The 26,267-nt window shown below is 53.0% G+C and overlaps 1 protein-coding gene across 1 annotated transcript; it reads right to left on the bottom strand.

Moving 5' to 3' along the window:
* Positions 1–2,244: 2,244 nt before the first annotated feature.
* On the bottom strand, positions 2,245–16,433 carry B3GAT1 (beta-1,3-glucuronyltransferase 1). The gene is made up of 5 exons (XM_082777852.1): positions 16,424–16,433; positions 12,989–13,461; positions 9,954–10,250; positions 3,859–3,976; positions 2,245–2,602 (listed from the first exon to the last, which is right to left on the bottom strand). The coding sequence occupies exons 1-4, from the start codon at positions 16,425–16,427 to the stop codon at positions 3,890–3,892; spliced, it is 861 nt and encodes a 286-aa protein (XP_082633978.1). The 5' UTR covers positions 16,428–16,433; the 3' UTR covers positions 2,245–2,602; positions 3,859–3,889.
* Between the last annotated feature and the right edge of the window lie 9,834 nt (positions 16,434–26,267).

The following is a 26,267-nucleotide window of genomic DNA, read 5'->3' as shown; positions in this document are numbered from 1 at the left end:
ATTTATGAAAACGTGCTTTTTTTTTTTTTTTTTTTTTTTTTTTTTTTTAACCCATCAGCTCCACAGTCACTGAGGAGCTGCCACCTTTTTAGTGAGAGATCAAGCTGAAGCTGTGAATCTGTTCAGAGTCTCTGAGAAGTCGCTCAGCCCCTGCTTTCTGTTCCAGTAACCGGAGGATTCAGGCTAGGAGAGAAACACCAAACATGCGCACTGGCTCTGATAATGGAGTTGCAGGGTATTCTGGCTCTTAAAAACCATACTTAATTTTATTTAACAAATTTAAATACAGTTCATTTAAAACTGAGAACAGACCGCAGCTCTAACACTCCATCCTGACCAGAGCTGGTCTTACTGAACATGTATCTCTGCTGCCAAGAACCATGGTAGCCTCCGTGCAAGCCCAGAGCCGTGTGACCAACTTTGAGGCGAGTGGAGCACAAAAGCAGGGTTGTGTTCAGGACCTGATCCTTTTGTGTTTCTCTGGAAGTTATTTCCTTCCCAGGAGGGAAGGTTGCAACTCAGCAGGGGCTGGAACTAACATTAGTGAACAAAACATGCAGCCAGGAGGGGACATCACTTGGAAGCTACTTGAATAGCACAAGAGCTTTGTCTGCCTTTAAAAATTTCCCCTTCCACTCTAGGGTATGCAGACTGAACTGAGCTTGGGATGCTAGTACAAGAACAGAATAAACCTGCCAGAGTGCAAAGAGCTACTGTTTAATGCAAGGTAACAAGCCTGTTCCCATACAGCAGCTAGTGGCCAGAAGGATCAGATGCTTTCTATCCAAGTAGCACTTCAGCCAGTGCATCTGAAGGAACATTTTTGTGAAGGCTGCGTAGCAAGGCTGTGACTGGGAACTCAGGAATGCAGCTCTTCCCCAGTGGGTTTGAAAGAGGGTGGGAGAAAATAAATTGAAAAAAAATAAATAATAAATTAGGAAATACGCAGTCATTAGTTCAACGGGAGGCTCCTGCAATGTGAAGCTAACAAATCTATACTGCTTTAATGATTCTGTGTGTTAGGGCTAAAAATAACCAAGTTTCTTTTCAGGATTATGTTTTCCCTCAACTCAAAAGTAGAATTGTGCTTCAGCCCCTTTTGAAAGAATGGGGACACTGGGGATTGATCACATTTGACAACAACTATGGAGGGAATAAGGGTGTTCTGGTGGTTTTTTAAAGGGCTGGAGGTGCAGAGAAGGGGTAAGTTGTACCTTTGTTTCTTTCTCAGCAAGTTTGGCACTCTCAAACAGAGTCAACCAAGGCAGTACCACCCAGGTTCCTCTTCTGCATTGCTCAGTCATGTCTCTCTCACTGAGGAGCAAAACACAGTTTCATCAGAGAATAAATACCCTTTCATCAGTGCTATCTGAGCTCCTTTCATGTTACAGAGCAGGGAGGAGGCAACTACTGTTCTCCTTAGATAGTTTTCCAACCTACCTCAAGCCAGGGGCTGTAAAAACAGAGCACTAAGCCTGGGATCCCCTTTACAAGGGTGCATCAGAAGTTAACTCCAACTGTTCCAGCGTGGCTTTTCACGCCAGTAGCTCTGCAGTAGTGTGGCATGGCCCTGAAAAAGGAGCTAGGGCTGAAGGATACATTGCACCGGGATGGTAAATGCACTGAAATCAGCGGTTACCATTCAATCCCTAGTATTAAGCAGTTAACTTTATTTTTTAAGAGTAGAAATTCAGCTTTCTGTTGGAGCCCCCTTCAGGGAATCCCACACCTACTGTTCACATGAACCAAATGAGAGCTAAATAGAACGAAGATCTGAGTCCAGATTAAGTGTTATGGTGTAGGGCCGCAACGATCTCCTTAAAACCCTCCCCCAGTTATTTTAGCATGGATGAACAGAGAACCATGTGCTGTAAACATAACTCCATCCAGAAACACAGAGGTATGTCAGAGCGCCCTCCCAAACCACAAAACTGCTTAAGGGAAAGGAGAGGGGGTACAAAGAAACAGAAATAGTTATGGGTTTGTTTAACCTGCCTTGCTTTTCCCCCTCCCCCAAAACCTTCCTGTCTTGTGCAGCGTAATAAACATGGATCAAAGTAGGTTTAAAATTAAGGGCTAAGGTGCCATCTCAGAAGGCAGCTGTCCCCTCCACGAACAGAGAGCTGCTTAGGCTGTCGCACACATAGCCACCAGGTACGTGTGTCTCCAGGAAAAAAAACAAAAACAAAACCAAAAAACAATCATCAGGGGCCAACACGCTCCTGGGGGCGTTCTCACCCTTGCTTTCAGGTCCTGGAAAGCAGCCCCCTCAGTCCAGGCTACCATTCCAGCTGGGCCACGTCTTCAGTGCATCATGCCCTGCATGCGCTTCTCCCAAACCGAGCATCTCACGAGGCAGCTGGTCTTGTACAGAAGTCGATGTCAGTCCTGTATTTTCTGTGCTTTTTCTTCCACCTCCAGAGCATCTGGTTCTGCTCAGAGTCCAGGAGGAAGGGCAGGGGAATCCGGGTAGTTTATGTATGCAGTGTTGCTTGTTTTCAGTACACTAAAACTCTTGGAAGTCAGCAGAGGTCCTGGCTACTGCATGTCTGGCTGGCTGTATGCTGTGGAGAGGAACCTTGGAGGCTGTGCATGAAGAAATCTGCAACAGAGACACAAGCAGCATGTTTATTACCCTCCTGCCTCGCTGCAGTTAGCTGCCACCCCTTGGAACCAGCCCAAAACCCATCTCGGATTGCGGATCTGTGACTGCTGCTGCTAGGCAACTGGTGGTGGTGAGAAGCAGTTGTGACAGCAGCGAAGAGCTACGGCCTCTCTGCAAAGCTGCTATATATAGTGCAGGCAATGTGCAGCCCAGGCTTTCCTCTGCTGTCCTGCCAACAGGCCGCAAACGCAGGCTACTGCAGCACGCAGGGCTCCAGCACCACAGCCCAAGGCAAGGTGCTGTAAGAGAGCTCATTATGGTTAAAAATACACCGCTGCTGAGAAAATCCCACCCTTTTCCCATAGCCCTCGCTGCTCTTCTCTGTGTGTGAGAGGAGAAGAGACCAAGGGGCAGCCTCCTCACCCCTCCAGGCCTGGTTTGACACTCCAGTTAAAGGAGGTTGTGCGTACATTTTTTTTCCATACATTTTTTCCCCATAATAACGAGCAGCAGTGCAGTCTGGATGCAGGTATAAGCAAATAGCCCAGCCTTCCCTCGAGCAAAGCAGCTGCGGAGTGCGCTCTGGGGATGCAGAAGATCTAATGCACCGGGATGCTCAGGTAATTAAGGTGAGAAGCCAGGGCATGGACAACTAATCGAGATGTCGGCCACCAGTGTGTGCTCCTGGGCTTTCCTCCTTTCCACTGAAAAAGATACTACAAGCTCACCTTAGGTAAATAAATACACGAAGCCTCATGTGGGATTTAATCCTCACTCTCCCTGACTTGTCAGTGACTTTGTGTGGCTTGTTTGGGGATCTAAATTAAATTCTTCCCTCCGTGAAAGCTTCTGCCTGACTTAAAAATGCTTTAGCTGATACTGGCTTAGCTTCCCTCAGGCGTTTTCAGGTGGGCGAATCCACATCTCTCACCCTTGTGCTTTAGCTGTGCGGTTAATAAGGAACCCATCTTGCTTAGACAAGTTCTTTGTTTTGATTCTTTAAATAGTGTAAGTTCTGCCCAAACTCTCGCTGCCTGGATTTCACCAGGTATTTCCCCTTTAGCAGCTTATCTTAGAGATTATGAATGAATCTCTCTTTTTAAAACCTCTATGTTTTGCAGTAAGGGAGGGTCAGATATGTGAAAAATTGCACTCAAAAGTCACGTTTAAAAGAATTCATCTTTTTTCTGTCATAGTCTAGGATTTTTCTTTACTGCTGCTTCTCATTACAGCTGAAGCCTGTAAGCTCTTACCTGGTGTTGGTCTCTGCCCAGCCACGCGCAGTCAGATTTCCACGTTGGGATCTGTGAATCCTTTCTTCCCCTCGTTCACCAGCACAGGCTTTTCCGTCCTCGTATGCCAGACTAAAATCTGAAGAAACCAGCAGTCATTAGCTGCATCTCTTCACTGCACTAACAAATATTCTTGCACATTAAATCAATAGTGCAATTTAACCAGCTACCCTGGAGCCTAATGGTGCATTCACAGCTGAAAGGAGGTTTGCATAAAACTTCATTTAGGTAGGCCCACTGATACCCAAAATGCACAGTGCACAGAAATTACCTATTTTACAGTGTACTGTCTTGGGACATTAACCTGCTCCTTCCATGTAGTTATCAACCATCTTCTGCGAAAGGCTCATCAACCTTTCCACTGATGTAAGGCAGCTCCCTCAGAACCGGGGAATCAGATGCATGTTTCCCAGAGTCGAGTTCCTTGCTCTGGTTCTTGGTTATGTTACTGCACACCACCTCCAAAGCCCCACGGGCCTGCCCTTTGAAACGCTGGCCCCGAGCTGCCACGGCTTTTCTCCACCAGGTGTAATGGGTTGCAGCTTGTTGAAGGGCCCTCTCCAACCTGCTTAAATCAGAGCTGAAGCACGTCGGGATCCTAACTTGTACTTAATGCTTCCCTCAGCCCTGGCAGCAAAGTTTAATGTAGATCAACAGCTGTGAAAGAGAGCTGGAAAAAAAATAATGAAGAGGTTGTCTAACGTTTGGGGTGTGGGGAAGTATTGCGGGTTCATGCTTTTTACCAGCTGTGCTCCACTACGAGCCCAGGCAGCTCTGGAAGCTGCTGAAAATGCTCTCCCCTCACCAGACTCAATTAAACTCATTGTTTTGCTCCTAAACCTGCGTTGCTGGGAGCAGTTTCCTCCCTTCAGAGCTGGTTTCCTGCTTCCTTTCACCTGCTGGCTGCTATTCCCTGCCTCGCGGGGTCTCCCTCCAGTTGCTATGACAATACTCGGCGCCTTTAATCCAGCTATCTGCCAGCCGTTTCATACCCAGTCCCTGCTTTCCTGAAAAATTAGGCCACATTCTGCTTCTGAGGGATGAACAAAGCCCTCCTCAAACCCTTGCAGTTAACCAGGAGCCCCCCCACCTCCCCGAGAAGCTGTTTGACCGAACGTGGCTCTGATCTGAGCGCTCGCCTCCTGCGCAGGGCTCAAATCTCGCCGCCTGATACCAAGGCAGCGAGACCAACCGCGGCCTGCAGTGGGGCCCAAACCTGCCTCATCGCTCCCGTGCAGCCACTTCCGAGCCCTCTCATCCAAGTGTGCTGTTATTAGCACCCTGCTCACCCGCTGCAGCCGCGCTGCTGCAATTCCTGCTCGCTTTCTTCTCCAAAGGCAGAAGCAAACAGGGCTCCACGAGCGGCTTCTGGTGCTGGGAAAGCGTTCATTGCGGTCTGCTCATCCAACAAAAACCTGAACGCAGGCCAGGTGCTAGGAAAAAAAGCTCTTGCAGGCAGTTCTTTCCAGCAGGAGCAGGTAGGAGCTGTTCCCCACACAACCACTGAGCCCTGCTGGTGGCCGGGCACCGCGCTCTGCCAGCAGCACGGTCGCCTTCAAACAGCCCTCGCCACCGAGCCACGCGCTCCGTGAGCAGCAGACCACAAACACAGATGAATTGCTTTTCTTTTAGATTGCATCCCGCTTCTACGTCGTGAAACCCGAGTGCCAAAAAGGCAGTTACGTTGAATCAGCTGACTAAAGTTGACTAATTTTCACAGTTTGCAGCTTGATTCAGTGGCTTCTGCCGTTCCTCGTGCAATGCTCTTTAAGATGGGAGGGAGCTCACCATTTTGTACAGGAACACCTGCTTTTCCTCGCAGCCAACTGCTTGATTTTTTTCCACAAGGAGTGTGTTTATGTCTCAGGGAAGCTTTGACTTGTGCAAAAAGCACGGCTTGCACAGGAGCAAGCAGGGTAGGGGACCACGTGTGCACCACTGGCCCATACAGGTCACCAGGAGAGTGAAATCTCTGCTGCTGCAACTCCCTTCCAGCCTCCTCATCCAGAATCGCAGGACTCAGAACAGACCTGAGAGATTTCAAGGATTCGTTTCCATCGCAGACTTTTTTGTTGTATTCCAACAGGAAATTAAAAAGCAAACAGGCAAAAAGTTGACCTGCAGTTGGAGGGGGTCACAGATTTCAGGCCTCCACGGAGGACACCAATAACTGTGATTTGAAACGGAGGCTACTGAACATGAAGGAAAAGAGACAGCCAGCCGAAACGACAGATTTGCTTCCTCCCAGCTTGTGCTTAACCCAATTCCTGCAGGGTCTCGTAGGCATCGTGGAGGCCCCGTTCTCACCGAAGCCTGCCCGTTGGTACACTATGGAGCAAAGCGGAGGCAGACAGTGCTGCAAAACCCAAACGACTGGGGTGTAATTACATCTTTCAGCTGTGATGCAGGGGATGGCATTGGCACAGCAGTTCTGGTGGCTAATCAGGACGTGACAAGGTGAAAAGAGCCCTCCAAGTTCTGCACAGCTCATAAAAATCAACAGCTCCAGCACTGTTGTGGCGTGCATGTGAAGCTTCACCAACAAAGCGCTGTTGCATAGCAGCCGGGTACTGACGGCTCACTGCAAACCAGCAGGCACAAACCTCCAGGAATACAGCAGCCCCATTTCAGGAACAATCTCACCAAAACGAGGGCAGATCTGCTCCATTCGTACCCTGCTGCTCAGCCCCTGAAAGAACACAAAGAGCTCAGGAAGCCAATTCCTCTGCCTTCCGTCTGTAGCACCACAGGATAAAATCAGAAGGAAGCGAAGTATTCCTTTGCAAGCTTTCTTGCCTTAGGCTGACGTTTTCCTTCCCTCTTTGCCCATTCTGAGCCAGTTTTAGCAATTTTAGATCTGTGATGCCATGAAGCAGCCGGCTCTGGTCCCTTTTGCTGTGTAATTTCCTGGCTGCTGCAGGGCCCAGAGGGCTCCTCCATACACACAAGGATTTATTCCCCTCCCAGAAGTGGTTCCAAGACCCCCGGTGGTCACAATGTTGGTTTGTGGTTGAGGTACTGCCGGGACAATTCTGCTCCCTGTTTTCCAGCCTCACCCAAAGAAATGCATCTGCTGTGATCTCCATGGGGAAACGAGCGGGTCCAGGAGTAGCTGGGATGAGACGCATCATTTCCACTGGTATCTTGTGGTCTCTCCTCTCGTACCAGTACCACCTGAGGCTTTTGAAGAGCTGGGGCCACTGCTAAGGTCTCTCCCCTTTGAGCACCCTCTGACAGCGCACTGCAGCTCGCTTCCTCAGGCATTAATGGGAAACAGGGAGCAGAATATGTCCCAGTTACATCAGCCTTGTGGGAACACAATATCTCTGAGACCTTGATGCTGTCAGGTTTGATGTATCAATGGATTGGAGAGAGCTCTGCCTGCTCTGGTGGTGTGGGGGGGGAACTGCAGAAGCAGCAGGACGCAGAAATACACAGCAGGCTTCAAAGGCCTTGTTCCCTTACAGCTCCAGTGTAAACCAGTCCTTCCCTCCTGATGAAGAGGGTTAACTCCTTTCCGCTGAACAATTATCACTGACTTCATTTTCTCCCTCATTTTGAGCAGATCTCAAATCAAAGCAAATAACCAGGATGCATGGCTTTGGCCAAAGCTCGAGCTTTCTGCAGGAGCGAGCGTCTGTGGGCCGAGGTCAGACGAACACTACCAAGTGAATACCAGCGCTGTACCCGGGGAGGACAGCATTTTGGGAGAACAGATGTCTGTGCTTATCTCACGTAGTTCTCTGGTCCCTCCTTAATGACTGTACCTGAGCACATCATAATCTGTAATGTAAATCTCACCACAGAGCAGGAGCGTGCCTGTGCCGAGCAGGGCAAAGCGCGCCAGCTGCCAGGAGGAGAGCTTCAGTCCTGGGGCAAGAGGACCCCAGGTCCCAGCCTGCTTCTGTCCCTCTCTGCTGCTGGTGTGGACTCTTCTCCTCGCCAGGAGCGTGAACAAAACAGCAACTGGAAAATGGAGGCTGCTGGCAACAGCTGAGAGCAGAAAGGCAAAGCTCCACCTGCAACGCCGCACGCGGGGTTTGCCAGGAGCGGCCAGCAGTCAGTGCACAACGAGGCCCCTTGTTGTGTCAGATCCCCGCAGCCCAGCCAAGGAAAGAAATGCAGTCTGCTCCAAATCCTGGCTGGCTGCTCCTGTGTCCTCATCAGCTCTGACCTGCAGCTCCCGCAGGACAGCCCCGACCCAGCAGCCTGGCAGCGCCGTGCCTCACCTCCTGCCTGCAGATAACCCTGCCCTTCCTCTCCTTCCTTCACGTGTTCCCCAAAACCATCATTTCTTACTCGCAGCCTTTTAAACAAAGCCTCTTTCCCGTAACTATTTTACAGCAGGGATGATCTCTCGGAGATTGCATAACCACAGGGTGAAAGTCCCTGATCTGTGCACCAGGCTGGAAGCATCTCCCCCGATCAGCTGGCAGCTCACATCTCAGCCAGTGCTTCCCTGTTACCTGGTGGGGCACAGAGAGGGGAAAGAGGCAGGCCCGGGTGTGTCTATATCCTTCTCCACCAAACCAAAGCAAACAACAACAAAAAACCAAACCAGAGACCTCCAGATCACACTCGTGAGGTAAGCAACCCACTGCAGCCCCTGCTGGGCTGGCCTTTTGCGAGCCTGTCTGACACAGTGCCCGAGAGCACAGATCTAATTTTAACCCCGTCTCTTGTCCCAGCCTTAGCAGACCATCTGTGCGATGCTGGACATGCCCAACCACAGAGATGCAGACTTAAAAAAGGAGGCACAGCAGGTATCAGATAAAAAATAAAGTCATTTCTCCCCTGCAGCGCCTCTTCCTTGTTCCTGGGCTCCTTGTGCGAGCGCTGCTGAACATCGAGATCCTTCCTTTACTGGGGTGGGGAACCACGAAGCAGTGAGGATGGAAAGCAGAGGCAAAAGTTATTATTCAAAGTAACCCCAAAAGGGATGGAGACCTGGGCCCAACACGGGGTGTGTGAGCAGCACCAGCTCATTTGTCAAAAAAAAGAAGAATCCACCTGGGAGGATCACACAACAAAGAGTCCCTAAATCAGACTGGGTGGCCGTCTGCTACAGACAGAGGCGTGAGCACTGCACGGGGGTCTCTAATCCCAAATGGAGCCCCTCCGGTGCCAGCTGTGCTCAGGGCACCCACTCACAGAGCTTCAAAGCATGACAGCATCACTGCTGCTGTGCCATGATTGATGCCTGTCACGCTAACCAGCACTGTCTCATTGTATCTCACATGTTTCCCTGTCATCCCAGATAGATTTCCATCTGCTGCCTCTCATCTTTGCCTGGGAAGTCTTCAGGGCAAGAGCCATCAGTGTATCCTGTCTTTCTATCTTAGTTAGCACAGAGGGGTGCTGCTCCATAACCTCGTGGCTCCTAGACAGTGTGTAAAGTCAAACAATTCACAGTCATCACCTGCAAAATCCCCCCACAAGGAAGCTTCATGGAAGCCTCCCAGGGCTCGGAGCACTACCCCAAGCATTAAAACATTTCTGCATTATCCCTAGCACACAAAAATCAGCGTCGTTGTGGTCAGCTCTAGCGATATTTTACTGACATCAAGAGGGAAGAGGCAACGGTGCAATAAGGCAGCTTTTATGTGCATGGTCTTTCCCCGCAGGCAGAGAACAAGAAGGCTCGGTGCTGCTGGGCTGCAGCTCAGACAGCTCCAGAGAGCCAGGTCCTGCATGATGCTGGCTTACTGCAGGCGTACAGGCACTCAAAAGCTGCCCCAAGGAATTCATGGAAAGCAACCAACCTGCGTTTCACCCAGGGGATTCCCTGCCCTGGGAGGTTAGCAAGGCCACAGACAAGCCCGTCTTGAAAATAACAGGGATGTTATTTGGAGATAATATAAGGAAGACACCATATTTTAATGCCTTCGTCAGCCAGTAACAACAAAAGGAGATTCCCACCACACTTTTTAAAGGCAATTACCCCGCTCCCTTGCAGCGGGGATGTGCTCTCCTCAAGACACAGAGGACAAGTGACCAAACGGCCTTTTGTCCCACCACCAGACCCTCGCACCCCCTCCATGAGAAGGACGCCGTACCTTAGTGCAATTGGCAGCTTTCGGCTCAAGGTCATTCAGGGTGACCAGCTCCCGGAGCAGGCTGCTCTCCTGGTAGCCCCCCTTCACTCCTCGCAGCTTGAAGTAAGCCTGAGATCGCTGGAGGATCAGCCTGAGGTTGACAGCAAAGCCTGCCATGTCGATAGCGAAGGGCCGGTGCGGGTCGAAGACGGTTTTCCAGCCGTAGACCTTCCCCGCAGCGTTCACTTTGGGCGACTCGTAGCGCAAGCCGCCGACGAAGGCCACTGGCCACACCGACACCTTCCTGGTGCTGCGCATCTGCAGGCAAGGAAAGAGAAGGGTTGGAAGGGGGCACGCAGCCTCCAAGGCCCCAGCAGCACCCCAGCAGCGTGCCTTCGCCTCGCTCGCTGCCCTGCAGGGGCCGGATTTTGGGAATGGTGCAGCAAAGAGCCTGGTCACGGCCCCAGACATCTGCTGTGGTTTGGCAGCAGGGCTCCGTGCTCTGCTCACCTCTACGAGGCCGCACATCCTGGGGCTGGGGGAGCAGAGTGCTTTGGGAAGTGGCAGCTGGGGACCACGTGTGAGGTCAGTGCTAGAAACAAAGCTGTGGGTAATAACCCTAACCGAGATGTGGGATTTGTCAAAAGGCCCTCAGAGCGTTGGTTCTTCAGAGCTTTTGGGTCCCCACATGGACAGCTGGGGAAACCGGGACGCAGAGGAGGGACGCACGCTGCCCGAGGCCACCTGGGGACCCAGGGCTGGCTTATCTAGGAAGAAAGGTGTTTCCTCTGAAAGCGAAGGATCTGAGCTGCGATCCCAACGATGAGCCACATTAAGGCTAAAAGCATCCCTAGGGATGCTTAAAGATGCTCGGGGACAGCTGGAAGCACAGCCTCTCCAGAAGCTCCCAGCACACAGGGCAGGGCCCTGTAGCTGCTCCTGCTACCCGGAGGGATGTTGGAGGCTTCTGCTCCCCGTGGAGTCAGCAGAAACAGAGAGGAGCCACCAGGGGACACCTCAGACGCTTGCCAGTGTGGATGATCTGCGTGCCAGCCCGCCTGCGCACCCCCCGGCACCCTGCCCTGCTCCGCTGCCAGGCTCAGCCTTGTCTCCTGCTCTCAGCCCGGTCTCTTAGATCAGGGATCTCCCAGAGCTAATCTCATCACTGCTAATTACTGCAAACGAGAGCAGAAGAGCTCTGGCACTTGCCCTTCCGCATTATACACATGCTAACGGCCGTCCCTGTCCGCGGGGAGCAATAATGCGTGTCTTCTGCATTTCACAGCACATTTCATCGGCTCCATGCGCCCTGAGCTGCAGCTACATCTTGGAGAGGAGAAGCCTCTGCAAGCAAAGCACTCGGGTGAAGCACCCGGGTGAACGAAGGAACCCTTTCTGCTTTATTAAAGCACGGTGTCTGTCTGAGGATGCTGCCAGAGCCAGCCTCAAAGGACGATGTGGAAAAACTGCGTTCAGTTTGAGTTTGCTCTCAGCTTTAGAAGCGTGTGTGTGGCTGTGGCTGTCCGAGCTCAAGGGAAAGCCATCAGGGGGGAGAAAGGGGGTGTGGAGTGAGTTAACAGGAGATCCCTGAAATGAAATCTGGCAACCATTAAGGAGGCAATCCTGCGTGCTTGTCCCTCGCTGCAAGAGCTCAGCCTCAGCAGATGGGAGCGGGCATTTCTGAGCTGGGAGCTGGGGAGGTGCTGTGCACGTGGCGCTGTAAGGCCACAGACAGGGAGAGGGGCAGGAGGTCATTTACAGCCCGTGCAAGAGCAGAACAGGCAGCGAATCTGGGAAAGCACAGGGGAGCCTTCCCCTGCTCGAGTCTGACAAGGTCGCCAGGATGTGCCGAAATCCTGCCTGCAGTCACAGCTCCCTGAGCCGCCCGCTTCAAGGCTGAGTGCTCAGCCCCAGCCCCTGCTGAAATCACCCTGAGCCCATCTCTCCCTGGTGCTCCAGGAGGAAGAGCTGCAGAGGGGAGCGCTGCACACACCTCCCCGCAGCAGCAAGGGCTCCTCTTTTCTGGGAGGTGAAGCAAACGCCGACAAATGCGTGCTCCTTGTGTGTGCGGCGGCCTGGAGACAATTTGCAGAGAGCATCTCCCAAGAAGACGTCCTGTGAGTGCTCTGCCTGCGCCAACGCCACTCAGGCGTAGCTCCGAAGGTCTGCTCCCCCAGCTGGGAGCTGTGCAGAGCAGCTGCCGGGCTCTCGACAGCTCCGGAGTTGAAGCAGGGAACGTGCTGGGATGAGAGCAAACAAATGCAAACGGCAAGCAAGGAGGAGAAACCCCAGGGACTCCTCCAGCAAGAACAAACAGGGATTAACAGCTGAGTGCACTACGTTGGGGTGGCAGAGAAGAAGGGAGGATAACAGCCGAGCGGAAACCAGCCTGAAATCTCCTCCGGGGTGGGACATGGGGGGAGGATGGCCAAGGGTGCTCCTCCCAGGTATATTCATGTGTCTGTGTAGGCACGAGGGAGAGCAGTTCATGTTCCAGCCCTAACAGCAGCTCCCACAGAAGGCAGCTCTTCGTCAGCTTCCCTCACAGCACATACTACCTGCGTGTTTCTCCTGTTAGGATCTTACCAGCCAGCTCCTGCCCTGAGATGACCGCTCTTCCTCATCACAAACACCCTTTTGTGGATGTCTTTTAGCACGGGTTTCTGCTACCAAGGGAAAAGCCTCGTGCTTCCTCTCTGAGGGAGCACCAACAGGCAGAGGTGGGAGTGCAGAAAAAAGGCAATGAGACCCCTTCAAATGTAGCAAATGCCTTCAGGTGATGAGCACAGACACCCACTAGTATGCCTCCACCACGTGCCGCAGGACAAACTGGGATTCCCATCGCTCTGCATTACTTTTGACCCTCGAAGTGCACACTTTGCAGTGGTGTGGCCAAGCCCTGGAGGAAACTTCAGGGCAACCACTACAGAGACAAACTGACCCGGAGCTCAGGAGATGTGCACAGGATCTCCTCGGCTCGCTACACGCTATCTTTTACAACTCACACACAAACCTGCTGCGTTCAGCTGTCCGGGGCTCCCCCAGCAGGCTCTTACCTCCTCGAAGAGCTCCAGGCTGTAGGTGTTATCATCGTCGGCGAAGTAAACGATGCCAGGCTGGCTGTTATTTCTGTTAAAGGTCTCTCTCAGCCACCTCAGGGCCAGGTTCCTCTGCATGGTGCCGCGGGGGATGCGGGGATCCCTCATGTCTCCCCGCAGCTTGTAGTTGCGAGGTGTCTCCACGTTGAGGTGGGTGTAGTTCAGCCCCGTGTCCCGCAGCAGCCGGGTGATGAGCGGCGTGCGCCGCTGCGAGTCCTCCACCAGGATCCAGTGCAGGTTGGGGACGTGCAGCAGGGTGTTGGCCAGGCGCGTCAGCTCTGCCTTCTGCACGGGCCGGCTGTAGGTGGGTGTAATGACGTGGATGGTGGGGAGGGTGTCCGACCACGGGGGTGGGCGGGTATAAACATATTCTGTCCTCACCACCTCCACAATGTCCCGGTCCGACAAGCAGTATTCCTTGGAGTCCAAGCCTGCAGCGAGATCACGCCGGGAGTCACCACCATCATCTGAGCAAGGGTATGAGAGAGAAGAGAAAGCCGCATGGACTCGGTCCTCCGACACCCACCCTCCCTGGGCCGAGCCCACAGGCTGCTTGCTGAGAGCAGGAGGTCACCCCGCAGCTCGAGAGGAAAGGAAACAGGCGAAGTGGAGGCTTTAATAAATAAGTACACGGATGAGTAAAGGAATCGGGGACACACCCGTGAGAAAAGAAGCTCCTCCTGGTAGAAGAGCAGCACTGGTCAAGGCCTGAGAGCCCGGCCCAGTGGTGCTGCTCAGAGCGAGCAGCTTCCAAAAGTACCCAGAAGAGACAGACAGATCTAGATAATGAAAATAGCATCACAGCCTGGCGAGCTGTCATTCCCAAAGAGCTCCAGGGTGAGAGGGAAGCTCTCCCGGCAGCATCGTTTGGATACTGCAGTACCCCCTCTCCTGACCAGCCTGGGATGCTGCACGGAGAAGCAAGGGCAAGACACGCTCGTTAAGTCCAGAGACAGCAGAAACTGAAGCCTGCAGTTGTAGGCTTTTACCTGCAGAGACTTTCACCTGCCCCTAATTTCTCCTCAACATGACCCTGCAGATTTCTGAACTCCCAGCCCATTCGGTGTTTAGGATATGAACAGCAGAGCAGCACTGCACCAGCTAACAGTGGATAGGATCAACTGACCCTAATGTCTCAAAGCCTCACAAAGGGAGACCTGGGTGCAACTGGCTCAAGGTAAAAAATACTCCTGCATTTGTTGTTTTTCCAGGGTGCAAATTCCACGCTTTCATACCAATGCAGATGGGCAGGAACACCACAGTCTGCATTTAGGGACTGGCAGGGATGAAGGGGCATCGCTCTCCAGATATCAGCCAGCTGGTGGGCACCTACACTTAGAGACTGCCAGGAGCTTGAGATGAGAAAGAATGGGAACAGACACTAGCACTGACCCAGTAGGGTATTACTTATAATTGTTGTGTGGTTGCTCATAGCATGGTACTCCTCCAGCAGCACAGACTTTGACACCAGCCCTGAATGAAGGCTTCATACTCAGTGCCATTGAAGGAGGGACGGGTGTGTGTCTGGAGGGGTGGGGGGACAGGAGCAAAGTGTCCTGCATGTGTTGGGATCAGGCCCTAGGAAGGTAAAGCACCTCTGCATCACACAGCGCAGCTCTGAAAGCGCAGAGCACCGGAATCAGTTCAACAATAAACCCACAAAATGCACGGGGCACAGACAGCAATGCAATCAGCCAGGCTGGAGCTTGAAGGAGACACCCGAGATAGTTTGCAAACCCCTCCAGGTCAGCCCCTCAGCTGTAAATCCCGGCACACGTATCGGCTGCTGCACAGACACATCGCATTCAGCACCTGTGCTGAAGGATCTCAGAAACACATCACAAGTACAAAGAGACTTTTCCTAAGAGCTTCAGGCCGGTCTCTACCACCACTCATTTTCCACCAGGGGCAGCACAGGCAGAGGAAGCAGCTCACCGAGGTCACCAGCAAGTTCAGGACCAGGGCAGAGCGGGGCAGGCTCTGTGCTGGAACCCCAGTGGCCATGGCCTTTCACCAAAAAGCAGCTCCTGGTTTTTAGGGCTCTCAATCAAACCACGATACAGACAGCGTGTTCTTAGGAGACTTTCAAGCCCTGTTTTGGACCCCTTGTCCTCTGACACCCTGTGCACCTTTCAGAGGGGCTCAGTCGTCCTTGCTCGGGGTGGGCTCCGAACCTCTGACAGCTCACACAGCCCGTCAGACCGCTGAGCCAAAGCATAAGCAGCCGTGGAGGATGGGTGTGAGCACTAAAACGAAATGGGAGAGAATCTCCCAGAGAAAGGGCCTGGAGAGAGCAAACGGGTTGGCTTTCTTCCCCAGCAGCAGGGCAGAACTGAGAACAAAGGCTGAAGAAGGCAGTGTGGCTTTCTCCTGCCCGCAGGAGCTCTCACTGCCCTCGGATATTGCTGCTATGAGAGGAATGGGATAAAAACCAGGACCATTCTGGCCAGAGAGGACCCCCAAGAACCTCCTGCATTTGTCTGATTTGAGCCAGAGCAATATTTAATGCTTTGTGCCACAGGTAAGGTGGAATCTGGCTTTTCTCCAGCATTTTACCTTTACCAAACAATCAGGGCAGATGCTGGCTCTTGCCACGTGCCTTCCCCTTCAAGCCCAGGAGGACCAGTTTGCTGCTTTCCTGGGGACACAAAAAATGCTTTTTGCCTCATGTCTCCTAGACCAACTGTCTCCAGTAGCAGCTTTGCCTCCTCTGCTCTCTTTTTTTGCAGTTTTCCTGCTGGACTCATTTCTGTGAGCACGCTGCAAATGCCAGCAGAAAGGGACCCCTCTCTTCCAGGTCACCAGGGAACAAAGAAAAGCATCTTCCTTCCGTGCTCTGTTCCCCTTGATCTGGATTTAGGTCATGAAGAGCTCCCCAAGTGCAGGGCCATGCCCATGGCTTGGAGTTTGATGTCTCCAAAGAAGCCCGGAATGCCTTGGGCCGTTCCTACAGCACGAGGGGAGGTTTCTGCGTGAGCATGGGCTGGGAGCTGAGATGAGCATGGCTGCCATGGAGAGATGAAATGAGAGAGGAGATGAGGACGAGGGAGGGATGCACAGACTCGGCATGGGCTGGTTTGATTTCTCTCACCCTTGTGCACTGCAAGCAGTGGAGCAATGGTGCTCTGGTGCCAGACGGTGATTAGTAGCGTCCAGGGCAGAACTATCAGCACGATAGCCAGGATGTCTCGTCTCTTCGGCATCTCCAAGACTGACTGGACCCACAGCTCCTCATTACCTGACAGTGAAAACCCCAGAGACAGAACAGCAGAGCACATGGAGAACAGAAATAAATGGGCAAGAAGGAACAAGGACAGAGAAAGAGAACGCGAGAGAGGGAGAGAGCAGCGAAGGCGACACGGCTCGCAGGTCTTACCAGTGCTCACAACCCACCCATTGCAGAAGCAGGTTTGGAGGGGCCTCGGCTGCTGGGACCAGGAGCAGGAGACAACTTCTACAGGACACTGCTGGGGCCTCCAGCAGGAACCTCAGGGACACATTTGGCAGGTGACCTGTAACACAAAGCATCGGTGAGCAGGCGGGGAACAGTACGTGGAAGCACGTAACGCTCACAAATCCTCCCTGCGAACAGCAGCTCAAGCTGACCAAGAAGAATATGTGCCACCCCTTCACGAGAGATGCCTCCTGGGTGCCCAGGGCCTTGCTTCCCTGTGCATCCACTCATCAAGCAACCTGAGCAGCCGCTCGGTGCCTGAGCCATCCCCCAGCAGCACAGGGCCCTATATCCACTGGGCAGCCGGGTCTCCCAGCACCCTGTGCTGAGCCCAAGCCCCAGGAGGATGCAGACACTGCTCCGACCACGTCAGCACAGCAGCAAGCACCCTGACCCACCAGAGCCTCTCCCTTTACTGGGCAGAGCTCTCAGCCACCAGGAGGGAAACCGAGCCTGTATTCTTGGGGACGTGGCTCCATGGAAGCCAGTGACCCCACATTTTGCTTGTCATCATCATCCCCTCGGCTCAGACCATCCCCCTGGCACCTTCCACGCCGCTGGGTTTAGCTCAGGCTTCCCACAGCCTGGTCAGGTTCGTTTCTTCCATCTCGGAGGTGTTGCGGCTGGAGTGTATTAAGCTGCCACCATGGCTTACTTTGATTCAACACGAGCACATACAAGATTTAAGCAGACTGTATTTTATCCGAGTATCTTGGCAAGCAAAGTGCATCGCTTAGCGGGGACACGCGCGGTGGACAGTTTGCAAACACGGGTAGCAGTTTAGTAGCACGGCTCCCTTGTGGGGGAAGGCATTAGCCTGCTGCTTCACGGGCTGCCCTGCAGACAGGGGAGAGCCCAGAGCACACCGCGGGCACACGTGGCGAGGTCTCGGTGCTGGGGAAAAGCACTGATCCCCCCCCTCACCACCTGGTGGGTTACCTTCTCTGCAGTGCCCTGGAAACAATCAGATCCCTTCCTAAAATCGTGGGGAGCTCCTCAAGCCCAGGCTGTGCTGCACACGGATGCTGCTTTGCTGGTGTTTTTCCCCCGAGACCCTTGGAGCTTGCTTTGCCTTGAGGGCAGCGGGCAGGCAGGGAGAGACCCGGGCTCAAAGCCTTCATTAGCCCAATTTGGATCAATCTGGCCTGCCCGTGGCCATGCCCTGACCACTGGGCTGCACGAGCAGCCTCTGGCACCAAGCCCGGTGGCAGACTGGAAGCGAAATGGCCCAGGGCAAGGTGCAGCCAGGAAGGGTGATGAAAGACAGCCAGTCTTCTGGAAGGGTCCCCAGAGAAAACAACAAAACCCCAACCCAGCCACCAAATACATCCCTTTTACTGAGAACAGGGTTTCCTGCAGCCCAGCTCGGGGAAGCAGCACTAAAAAGCTTTTCACAGCCCAAGGAACTGCGCCGTGCAGCCGGACACCCTGCAGTCTTTCAAGTATCTCCTGGCAACACAGATTTGTCCTTATTTTTTTTTTTCAGAACTGCTGAAAGCAGCCTCGTCTTCACAAAATAAACCAGGGAGGAAGAGGAGGAATTATTCCAGCCTCCTGCTCCGTGCCTGTACAGCTCCTAAAGCACGAGAGATCCTGCTGGCCTCGCACTGCCAAGGCACGCAGTGCCCTCAGGAAAGAGCAGCTGGCCTCATCCTGGCTGTCCCTGCAGCTGCTGTCAGTGCCTGACCAGGGGACCCCGAGTGCTGGCATCCCTTAAATCCCCTACTAAAGTCAGGACGTGTTCTTTGAGCATCCTGGTAGGGCAGAGCCTTGAGGGGCAGCTCTGAAAGGACCCAACACCTCACCTGTAAGGTGCCTCTGCTGCAAACGCACCAGGTAAGGGACTGTGCCACTGAGGTGTCTGTGTGTGTGACATGCCAAAAGGGCCACTCGGGGTCAATTTGTAGCACTGGCAAGCTGCCACATTGGGCTGGTATGCATCAAGCACCCTGTTTGTCAAGGGCAGCTTCCTCTGAAACCAGTGCTTTCGCCTTTTCCCTGGCTCAAATCGCCAGCATCCATCCTCCCCCAGGGTAGCCTGGCTCCGGGCTCGGTGTGATGCACCAAGGCCGCCCTTGGGCTGGGGTTCTCCTCCTCTTTCCACCCCTCCAGCACAGGGGAGAAGGAGCAGGCACCCCTCACTTGTCCCCTGGTCTCTGCAGCATCGATTCCTTTTAATTAGCCGCGGAGCATTCAGCAGCTCCCTGGTCAATCATCTGTAGCATGGTGCTCGGGCTGCCCAGGGCCAGCCCAGCCCACGTGTGCCCCAGCAGAGAGCCGAGGGCTGCACCGTGCTGCTCGGGATGGAAGTGGAGAGCTCGTGGGGACGGGATCTGCAGGGACACAGCCCCAGCCTGGACCCAAATTCAGATGGCAGCAGTCATCTGGGGGTGTCTGTGGAGCCCCCGACCATGCTGCTCGCTGCTCATTCATTGAGCACTGGGATTTTATGGATGACCCTTAAAACCCTGGCTGAAGGACACCGTAGGAATTCACCAGGGGCTGCTGCCTTTAACAGCGAGTCCAGCCCAGGGCCTCAGGGCAGGGCAGTGCTCGCTGCGCTGTAACAAAGCCCCCGCTCCCTGCTCCCTCACGTGCTGAGGCTGCAAAAGGTGAAATCCATTTTGTGCCACCAAACAACAGCAGTGAGGAAATATGCGCTCGATTTCACGCTGCTGGTGAGAAAAGTCACAGCTTCACAGCCCAGAACAGAGGGCTCGCCCTGCATCCCCAAACCCCTCGCTGCCAAGGCTGAAGGATGATTTTTGTTGCTGTTCATGGCACGAGTGTGCCCAGCCGAGCATCAGGACGGGGAAAATTGTGCCCCTCTTCAAGGTGTTCCCTCTCCTCTTGCCCCACCATAACACCACTCCCTTTTCCCCACCGAAATGCTCAGAACAAAACCTGGCTGTTCCCAGATTGTCTGGTTTCAGCTTCTGCCATCTCCACCTCCACCAGGAAAAGGAGGGGGAACGAATTTAAACATGAATTAATTAAAAGACACACTCCGTTTTCCACTACAGAAAGCATCTTTTTTTTCCAGGTTTGAAAATTAAAGCAAAATGCACAAATCACCAGCTCGAATGTAAGCAATTTGGGAGTTAAAATCTTTCTAAAAGAAGGCTTTTTGCACAGTTTGGGAAGCCTTTCCTTGCCAGAAACACATCTGCCATGCTGCAAGCCACACGGTGGCAGAGATTTTACGTCCTCCGGCAGAGGGCAATGGTGTCAAGGCACGGCGATATTAAAAGGGCACTCATCTAATAGGAAAGCTTTAATAAATCCCGGAGCCATGTGTTAGCAACACGTCGGATTATTAAACGCGGAAGGTTCTTTTTTTAAACCACGTTAATTGGCGTCAGCTCTGACACTTACCGTAGGACACGCCGATTTGATCTGTAATCTGCTTTACAGGCAGCTTTCCCTTCCTTCTCCCTCTGAGGCTGAGCAGCCCCAGTGCCATCGCTCCGTGGTGTTCCCACGTTGAGCAGAAGTGATTGGGAACGTGTTAAGCCGAAGGATTGTTTTCACCGAGCTCGCGTATGTACAGCAGTCACCGAAGGAAAAATATTGTCCAGACGTAAAAAAACCAAAACAACACAACAAAAACACACTCCACACCCCCAAACAAACACATCAAACATTTACTTGTGTAACAAAAGCAGCCGGGAATATCAGACACTGCCAAATCCCACAACAAAAGCTTTCAGAGGAAAATCAACACCGATGCTGCAGGACGCAGTGTGTCTGCTCACTGCCAGCTTCTCCCCCTGGGCAAAGCATCCCCTAAACCCAAATTCTGTGTTTTTTACCTTTAAATAGCAACTGGTTCTGATCCCTGGGGGAAAATTGGAGCCCTACAAGGCTTCCTCTGCCCTACAGGGGAGCTGGGGGGATTTAGGGCCACCGATCCCAGCCCGGCTCTGCTCCACGCCATGGGCAGGGGACAGGCACAGAAACCTCCCCTCCTGCCTGCGGTTTTGGTGTTTGGCAGAAGAGGCTTGTAAAGCACTGGCTAAAAAATAAAGGTAGTAATAAAAGCCTCTTGCTCGTTAATTACTCTGTAAGCCATAACTGCCTAAAAACCCCATAACTTTAATGGAGACTATTATAAGTATAGTAGCAAAACTGTGAAGCTAATTACTGTTTAGTTATTAAGCAGAACATCGCCAGAACTGAGTAATGAGCACGCAGAACTGCTCATTCTTCGAGGATTTAATCATGGGCATGAAGTTCAGCCCCAGGTTTTCCCAGCTTGGCAGCCGGGACGGGGCTTGGCAGCCCGGCACCCCCCGAGGGCTGCAGGACACCCCGGGGGAAGGCACCAGCTAGAGCTGCTCTGCACGGTCTGAGCTGCTGCTGCAGACCAAAAAGGGAGTGAAAATGAGCCAGAAATGTCTCAGATCACCTCTGCCACTCTGATAGTGAGAGAGGAACCGGATTCATCCACGGGAATCCAAGCGGTTACCTGTTACTCCAGTGGGTGTCAACCATTTTATGGTCCCCGTTCAGCAAAATGCTTGCAAACTTCTTCCGAAAACCCCAAATCCATGCCCCAGACAGAGGCACAGCACAACTGTGATGGGAAACCCACACCAGAACAGCACAGGGGATGCAGGAGGAGTTGATGTCCCCCAAAGCAGGCAGGCAGGGCAGCGTTATGGGGCGTTTTGTGCAGGGATGGAGAGCTCAGGCAGGGAGCACCAGGACAGCACCGTCGGTCGGGGTGATTGAAGGAAAATAGGTTAAATTCGCCCAGGGAGGCCTGAGGAATAATAAGCCCCGCTGCCATAGGCTTCAAATAGGACTAATTTTGTTCAATAATAACTTGCTTTATGGGGAAAGAAAAAACAAGAATAAAAGAGAGAAGAAAAAACTGTGTTCTTCCTCTCCTGGGGTTATTTAACCCCAAATCCAGAATTTGATTTATCCTTTAAAAAATTAAAATAAGCCCTATGGCTAAAAATACAGAAATAATATGTGCTTGCTTCCTTCCTTCCTTCCTTTCCTTCTTCCTTCTTTTATCCCTACCCTCCCTCTCTGCAAACCCAGACAATTCAGATACCCTGACAAAGCCTGGAAAGGAAGCTCAGTTTTCGGGGCTGTTTTTCCACTTGATCTTTTTGGCCAGCTCCAGCTGGGAACCCCAGGCCTGCCTGCACACTCTCTGGCTGTGCACACAGGCACAGCTTGTGTTTTCCAAGCTGTTGGAGAAACCAGGGCACAGAGACTGCAGAATTTGCCCCAGCTTGCAACAGTCGAGACAAAATCTGACCTGCTCCCCCCTCCCAGTCCCGAGTCCCTGATTTGCAATAAATGGGATCAAGAACACAGATTATCTCACAAAAAAAAAAAATAAAAAACGGAACCGATCTTCTCAGATCAACTCTCAGAATTTAAAGCAAGCATGAGCAAAGTGGATCAAGGGAGCTCAACACAAGCGCAATTAGTTTCTGTAACTTATTGCCACAGGACACTAAGAAGAACAAGAACTTAACAGGATTCGCAAAAGGATTAGTTGTGTATGTGAATAAACTGCGTATCCAGAATTAGAATGAGCCACCCACCAGTTTGGAAAACACATAAACCCCTGAGTCTCAGAGCTTAAGCCAAATTTTAACAAGCATCAGGAACTTTCTCGGCTCCCATTAATCCCCCCGTGCTGCTCTGCCTTTGCAGGTGCCGGCGGAGCTGGGGACAGGACAGGAGATGTGCCAGCACTGCTCACGTGCTGACGACACTGCCTCGTCCCAAGATTTTGCTGCTTCTAAGAGCAAAACGGATCTTCTGTTAAATCCCTAAAAGATTGAATGCATTGTCCTGAACGTGGTTGCTTTTCTGTGCAGGTTCTCACAGCGCCGCATCCAAGCTTCCCAGGATTTTGCAGGGACCCTTGGCTGCAGCTGCTGCGCTTCCTTCCCTTGTTGCTCCCAGGATGTATAGGGGACTGCCTCAAAACGGGCAGGTATCATTTTATTACAGTGCTTCTGAAGAGGATTGAACACGGGCTTTGCAATCTTCTTGTGATAAGCACGGCACAATCAAAAAATGTGTCATGCACTTGGCACCAGGAAGCGGCAGGGCTGATGAGGATCCTTAGCACCGGGGAGAGCCTCATCAGTCCTGGGCTGGCCACGCAGGAGTTCCTGTCCGTAGGAGACACGGCGCCGGGCTCGCTGCCCTCAGGATGCTCTGGTCCATCCGTCAGGATCGGCAGCGCTTGTTCCAGCCTCCCTCCCCAGCCAGAGAAGCCGTGGGTTGACTCCAGTCTTGGATGAGAAAGCTTTTACGGCGCCCAGTGCTGCTTGATAAATGGATGCACTTCACACATGGTTTTTAAAAAGCATCTCTCTTTCTATCATGATGAAGAGCTGTTTGACTTGGAGCCTGCTTCCAAAATAGCAAGGCAACTGGGAGCTGTTATCTCGGGGGAAATGCTGACGGCACCCAAGAAAAGTCGCTCGGCTTTTCTGAGGTTGCTCGGGGGTGAATGCTGAGCAAACAACTCCAGCCAGCAGCTCTCTCACAGCCTTCTCCAGGAAGTCTTCCTGAACTGGTGACACAGCAATCCCTTGAAATATCCCCTCTGCTCAGCTCAGACCACATCGATACTGGCAGAGGCAGACGTATTTCCGGACTCCATTTCCATCTCCGTGCGCTACTCTGAATATTTTGTGCACCGCCGGCTTCCACAGATCTTTAAAAGTGACATTAACAAAAGCTGACCCAATTTCGACACGACTGGTCTCAGTTCCACAGCTCCACAATAGGCTTTGCATATGCTTTGTCCACAGGGTTTGAAGGCACTCGTGTGGTGTGATCCCGCCCGTAACGGAGGTGTCAGGCTCCAAGAGCCGAGCCGAGCCTTTCTGAGCAGTTTTCTGATTTCATGGGGTCTGCAGGGCTGAATCCTTCAGCCAGATCTGGCCAGCACCAGGCTCCCCACGGGCTTGCCTTGCTCCCTGTGCCCAAGGAAGACTAAAAAGTTAAACATGACACGGCCAGGTGATGGAGTAAGTGGCACTGCTCTCAGAGCAAGGGCTGCAACACTTGCTAATGCCCTAGTAAGAACAACCTCACCGGCACCCTGCTCCCATCTTTTGTTGCTGATGGCTGGGAGAAGCCCCAGATTTTTATAAAGTGCTGAAATTCAGGGTATGGGGCTCTGCCTGGGCACCTGAGAGCCCTGGGCTGGTGGGATACACTGGGAGCTGCCTCCCATCGAGCTGTGAGAGTTCACAAAGATGACCATCAAACACAAAGAGCCGTGCCCAGCGAGCCACAAACCCTAAATTTTTTATCTCCTGGCTGTGCTATGTTTCCAGTTCCAGCCCTGGAGGTGGCACTGCTCACCTCCCATGCACTGAAGCCACTTGGATCGCTGGGGACATGGGGTGGGGGGATGCAGCGGGGTCTGGGCATCTTCAGCATCAGCTGGGAGGCAGCTCACCGACTGCACCTGCGAGCTGCCTTCCGAGCCGCCAGCACTTCCTTTTAATTAGCGAGTGCTTCCCCCACCCTCTGAAAAAAATAATCCTGTTCTATTGTAAAAGAGTTATTAATAACCTGACTCCGGTGCAGAAAAAAGGGGAAAAATGAAGCCTTGCAGAGCTAGCGAGCAACCTGGCCCTCTCCTGCTGCAGCGAGCCACCGCTGTGCACCCTGAAACATATCAACAGGGGGTTTTGTTTCCAAAAGCATCATTTTTCTTCTTTTTCTGTAGCAAACAAGGATCTTAAAGGTGTTTTATTTTGGAAGGCTGGGGAAAAAAAGATAAGCAAGCAACCAAATTCTTCCTTACTTCTGAAAACAGCAGCTGTCCTAAGTGCAAGTCCCTGGAGACGCCACTGAAGGAAAAAAAAAACTGCTTTGCTGGAGAGGTGCTTGGGACAGGTAGCAAGAAGCGTTGTCCCCTGCCACATCGTCACCGTCACTGCTTCGGGGAGGCGGCATGCTGCTGGATTCACGTGTGCTGTCTCCTCCAGGCTCCCACCCCACGGAGCCCCTGCAGCATGTGCTGCTCACGAGGCAGCCGCGGAAGCCTGGGATATGCGCTCTGTATTGCAGAGGCTCTGCGAGCAGCCATGCAGGTAATTCAAGCCGAGGAGCGTCTGTGCTATAAATTCGCATCTCGGCTCCTGCCTTACAGCATGTTACCTCCTCCTTGCAGACGAGCCTGCAACAAAAGGCCCAGCTTTCCAGGCTGGCTGCTGCGCCCTGCTCCAGCAGCCTGCTGGAGAGCCCTTGGTGGATGCTGCCTGAGCAGCAAAGCCTGCCCCAAAGCTCAGCAATTTATTTATATCCTAGCAGCAGTGCTTTTGGAGGGACAGGGCCACTCGTTGCATCACGGCAGCCCTTCCTGCAGCTTTTTCCTCCTGTGGCCTTGAGGGGTGGATCCAGCGAAGACGCAGCGAGGCGCTCAGGGCTCGCTCAGCTCCCGGGTTAGCGGTCAGAAATCGGGGGCAACCTGCAGAGAAAATCCCCTGCTGCCATCCCCCTTAGGTGGCTTCTTTACATGGCACAGAGAGACCACCAGCCCGTGACCTCTGCAGAAGTCACTAATAGGACCGAGGGATTAACATCGATTCTTTCAGGCTACAGTGGGGAAACAGAAAGGGGGGGCACCCGGGATGATAAAGCGAGCGCCCAACTGTAATACAGCAGCTTGCAACGCGATCAATCGCCGCTTGCAGCTCCGCAGTCCATTAGCACAGCCACAAAGCTACACAACCTTCTCCTTGGAAACAGGATGGTCATTTTAAAATCACCTCCCTTCGATTCCTGGTCACCACCGAGACGGGGCAGGGCCCCCAAGCCCCACTGCGCCCGCCGGCAGCAAGCACCCGGGGCTTCCTGCGGCTCTGCCCTCGTCCCCTTTCTCCACAGCAAGCAATGAGCTCCACGTGCCTGGGAGCCTGCAGGCTTTGCCATGTCATGATAACGTGGCCCATCTGCCGTCTGAGAGGCATTTGGAAGGAAAGGATTTGTCTTCCTCTACCAGCAGAACCCACGTGCCAATGATCCCGTAACCCCCAGCCGCCCCAGCAGTGCCCAGGGAGGTGGATTTGGCTCTCGCTTTGACTCCCAGGCAAAGGCTGACCCTACCCATTTGTCCTGCTTCCAATCCAAGCCCGGTTCTGACTCCAGCTCCCCACGGCTTAGTTATTTTGGCTCACCTGCACCTCGGATGGCTCTCGAGGGGAGAGGAGAACAGCTCCCTGCTTCTGGGCAGGAATTTACACGGCTCAAGTGGCTCAGCAGCCAAACACAGCCGTGGCACAAAGCTGCTGCCTGAGGTGCTGGCACCTCTCACCAATCTGACGGCCTGCTGAGCGTGCCTGGGGAAGGTCATTCCTCTTCATTTTAGACTCACTCAAGGGCCAAACCCGTATGAGTGAGAAATGACAAAGCCAAGCAAAAGCTGGAGGCAGAATTAAGCCAAAAGCGTCTCAGCCCAAGTCAAAGAAGCGGTGACCAAGCAGCCCCCTGGGAAGACAGACCCCGAGGGGTGTCTGCCTGCTGCCCAGCTCCCCAGTGCCAGATCCAAGAGCATCTTCACCACCTCTACAAGCCTGACCTGCTCAGCCAGGCACCAACCTGCCCCCAGATCAGTTGGGACACAGGGAAATACTCCCTGTGAGTGTCTGTGCATTGGGGAGCTCTGGTGTGCAAGGGGCTAAAAGCAGGCATGTGCTACCCGGCACAGAGGGACGCAGGCAGGGATGGACAGACGGACACCCGCAGGGCTGTCCTTGCAAGGTGAGCCACGAGACAAGCCCTGGG

Source organism: Aythya marila, assembly GCF_965140915.1.
Source record: "Aythya marila genome assembly, chromosome: 23".
Taxonomy (NCBI): Eukaryota; Metazoa; Chordata; class Aves; order Anseriformes; family Anatidae; genus Aythya; species Aythya marila.
Note: the sequence above shows the minus strand (reverse complement) of the source record. Positions and strands in the feature narration are given on the sequence as shown.

Coding starts and splice junctions, on each gene's coding strand:
- B3GAT1 (XM_082777852.1), bottom strand. Junction 10,251..12,988: donor GCCTGGAGCTCTTCGAGGAG/GTAAGAGCCTGC, acceptor CCTTGCCTGCAG/ATGCGCAGCACCAGGAAGGT. Junction 3,977..9,953: donor AAGCTGCCAATTGCACTAAG/GTACGGCGTCCT, acceptor TGGTTTCTTCAG/ATTTTAGTCTGGCATACGAG.